This window comes from Lucilia cuprina, chromosome 4, assembly GCF_022045245.1.
Source record: "Lucilia cuprina isolate Lc7/37 chromosome 4, ASM2204524v1, whole genome shotgun sequence".
NCBI classification, from domain to species: Eukaryota; Metazoa; Arthropoda; class Insecta; order Diptera; family Calliphoridae; genus Lucilia; species Lucilia cuprina.
In genome coordinates this window covers 90,897,657-90,900,373 of record NC_060952.1, presented here as the reverse complement: position 1 = coordinate 90,900,373, position 2,717 = coordinate 90,897,657, and the positions used below count along the sequence as shown (strand labels likewise).

The following is a 2,717-nucleotide window of genomic DNA, read 5'->3' as shown; positions in this document are numbered from 1 at the left end:
CTAGTTCAGTTCTAGTTCAGTTCTAGTTCAGTTCTAGTTCAGTTCTAGTTCAGTTCTAGTTCAGTTCTAGTTCAGTTCTAGTTCAGTTCTAGTTCAGTGCTAGTTTAAGACTAGTTTAGTTTAGTTCAAATTGACGTCATCATCCACTAACATAAGCAGGTATTAATTAAATTTCAATTACACTTCATTATTACTTAGATATTATGGCTGCCAATTTCTATTTATGTACCGGCTTTAACATTCAATCAAGGTAATTTATTAATTGTCAAACTAACAAAGAAATCTAACCAACTATTTAAATTAAACTTACAATTGAACCAATTATGTGCTAAACATTTTAGTGACTGGCATCAATTTATACACAATTATACCGATTGTCTGTGTGGTTTGTACCATTTACACCTGCATTGTAAGTAGACAATGAAAATGTAAATGATGATTGTGAGATAATTGTTGTTGTGATGATATTAATTACAGGGCGGCATTAAGGGTGTAATATGGACAGATGTATTGCAGGGGTTTGTAATGGTGGGCTCATTGGTATTTGTGGCCATTAAGGGCACCATGGATGTGGGTGGTGTTGTTGAGGTTTATGACAGAAATAAGGAATCAGGCAGACTAGTGGCACCAGAGTAAGTTTGTAGAAATTTTAAAGGAATATAATGTAATTGTTTGATTTTTTTTAATATTTATTTATAAAAGGTGGACCTTTGATCCCACAGTGCGCATGGGTTTCTTTGCAGTATTTGTGGGTGGCACTTTATTAAAACTGCAGGGTACTTGTATTCTACAACCAGCAGTGCAACGCTTTTTATCTTTACCCAATATGGTGGCAGTTAAAAAATCTTTATATGCCTTTATTATCGGACTTGTGTGTCTGCTGAGTTTGTGTATTTATTTGGGTCTATTGGCGTTTGCCTCATACTATGACTGTGATCCCATATCGACAGGGGTATGATTAAAGATTTTTAAAATAGTCAATTTTATTTTGAGTTTTATATTTCAGCTGGTTCGCGCCAAAGATCAAATTGTTCCCTTATATGTTATGCAAATTGCTGGCTCTTTTCCAGGTGTTGGTGGTCTTTTTGTTTCAGGTGTTTTTAGTGCCGCCTTGAGTTCTCTATCCACTGTCTTGAATTCTTTATCTGGAGTAGTTTTGAAAGATTTTGTGGAACCCTATCGCAAGAAACCCTTTACAGAAAGACAAACTGCTATTATTTTAAGAGTAGTTGTCTTGTTCTTTGGTGTTTCAGCCATGGCTTTAGTTAAAGTGGTAGAAAAATTAGGTATGGTTATGCAATTGTCGGCTACTGTGAATTCTATATCCACGGGGCCCATGCTGGGTGTGTTCACTGTGGGCATGACTATGCCTTTTGTTAAAACAGAGGTAATTTATAAATTAATAAAGATTTATGTGTTATTTTAATATTTTTCAATATTTAGAGCGTTTTAACTGGTTGCACTACTGCTGCCTTGACCATGGCTTATGTAGCCATACGTTCCCAAATTGACAGTGCCACGGGGGTTTTGAAATTCCCTACTAAACCTGTTTCGGTAGAAGGTTGTACTTATGAGTTTGAGGCTTTAAATAAAACTATTTTAAGGTGATTTTCCAATTTATAATTATCCTACAATAATAACAATTTAAAATTGTTCTTAATTTTACTCTCAGCACCCCAATACCGGAAACTTCTGGCAGCGCATTCCATCATTTATCCTTTTTATGGTATACCGGCTTAGGAGCTAGTATCACTATTGTGGTGGCTCTTTTGGCTACTTTGTACTTTGGTAAACAAGACTCCGCAGAAGTTAATCCCAAGTTAATTACTCCCATTCTAAGGAAATATATGAACAAATATAAATACAGCAGTGTTGCCATGAATAGAAATGAACTGGAAACGGAGTTACAAGACACTGTAGAAAATAATTGCTCGGAGGAATCTCAGGAACTTAAAATTCAAAAAAATGGAAACCACTAGATTTCCAAAGATTTACTACAAATGCCTTTTTCTTTACAATTTCTTTATATTTTTAGACAAATAATAACATAATAAAATATAAATGTCTTCAAATTAATTATTACATCGTCTTTTATATTTTGTATTCTATATATATTGAACTATGTTACGTATACGTTATACTTGTTATATAATGAATTAAATATTACTCATACGTCACCTTCACTATATAAATAGATATGTTTGATAAACTTTATTTTTACAGTTCATTACGGTGTGAGTTTTATAATGTTCCATTAATGAAAAATTGACAAACAAAATTTATTTAGAAATTTCGTTTTATCTTGTGATCGTCTGTGAGGTGCTGGCATACGTGTAAATTGTTTGTGGTTTTATTGATTCATATTAAAAGAACCTTTTTTAATACGTTTACGAAATCTATGTATCTTGAATATTTTTAGTATTTGGAAATGCGATTTGATCGCAGACTACGTCTGTTTGGTTCAGTAATGTTTTTGTTTGGAGCGGTAAGTAATAATACAAAAAAACATATATCCTTGGGAAGGTAAAGTAATCATATGATTGTGGAAATATATGATAATTGACAACAACCTTCTGTTAAAAAAATGCTCGTTCAGTTCTAGTTCAGTACTACTTAAGTTCTAGTTCAGTTCTAGTTCAGTTCTAGTTCAGTTCTAGTTCAGTTCTAGTTCAGTTCTAGTTCAGTTCTAGTTCAGTTCTAGTTCAGTTCTAGTTCAG

The 2,717-nt window shown here is 33.1% G+C and overlaps 2 protein-coding genes across 2 annotated transcripts in view; both read left to right on the top strand.

Annotated features, from left to right (window-relative positions):
* LOC111687046 (sodium-coupled monocarboxylate transporter 1) overlaps nucleotides 1-2,717 on the top strand; it is a 13,939-nt gene that overhangs the window by 2,830 nt on the left and 8,392 nt on the right. The gene's annotated exons all lie outside the window — the stretch shown is intronic.
* On the top strand, nucleotides 121-2,384 carry LOC124419466 (sodium-coupled monocarboxylate transporter 2-like). The gene is made up of 5 exons (XM_046949087.1): nucleotides 121-632; nucleotides 703-952; nucleotides 1,007-1,387; nucleotides 1,444-1,604; nucleotides 1,673-2,384. The coding sequence occupies exons 1-5, from the start codon at nucleotides 526-528 to the stop codon at nucleotides 1,977-1,979; spliced, it is 1,206 nt and encodes a 401-aa protein (XP_046805043.1). The 5' UTR covers nucleotides 121-525; the 3' UTR covers nucleotides 1,980-2,384.

What these genes read in the sequence shown, in the direction of transcription:
- LOC124419466 (XM_046949087.1), top strand. Translation starts at nt 526, where the DNA reads ATGGTGGGCTCATTGGTATTTGTGGCCATTAAGGGCACCATGGATGTG. An exon ending in GTGATCCCATATCGACAGGG is followed by an intron (nt 953 to 1,006) that starts GTATGATTAAAG and finishes TTTATATTTCAG; the next exon opens with CTGGTTCGCGCCAAAGATCA. An exon ending in TTAAATAAAACTATTTTAAG is followed by an intron (nt 1,605 to 1,672) that starts GTGATTTTCCAA and finishes TTTTACTCTCAG; the next exon opens with CACCCCAATACCGGAAACTT.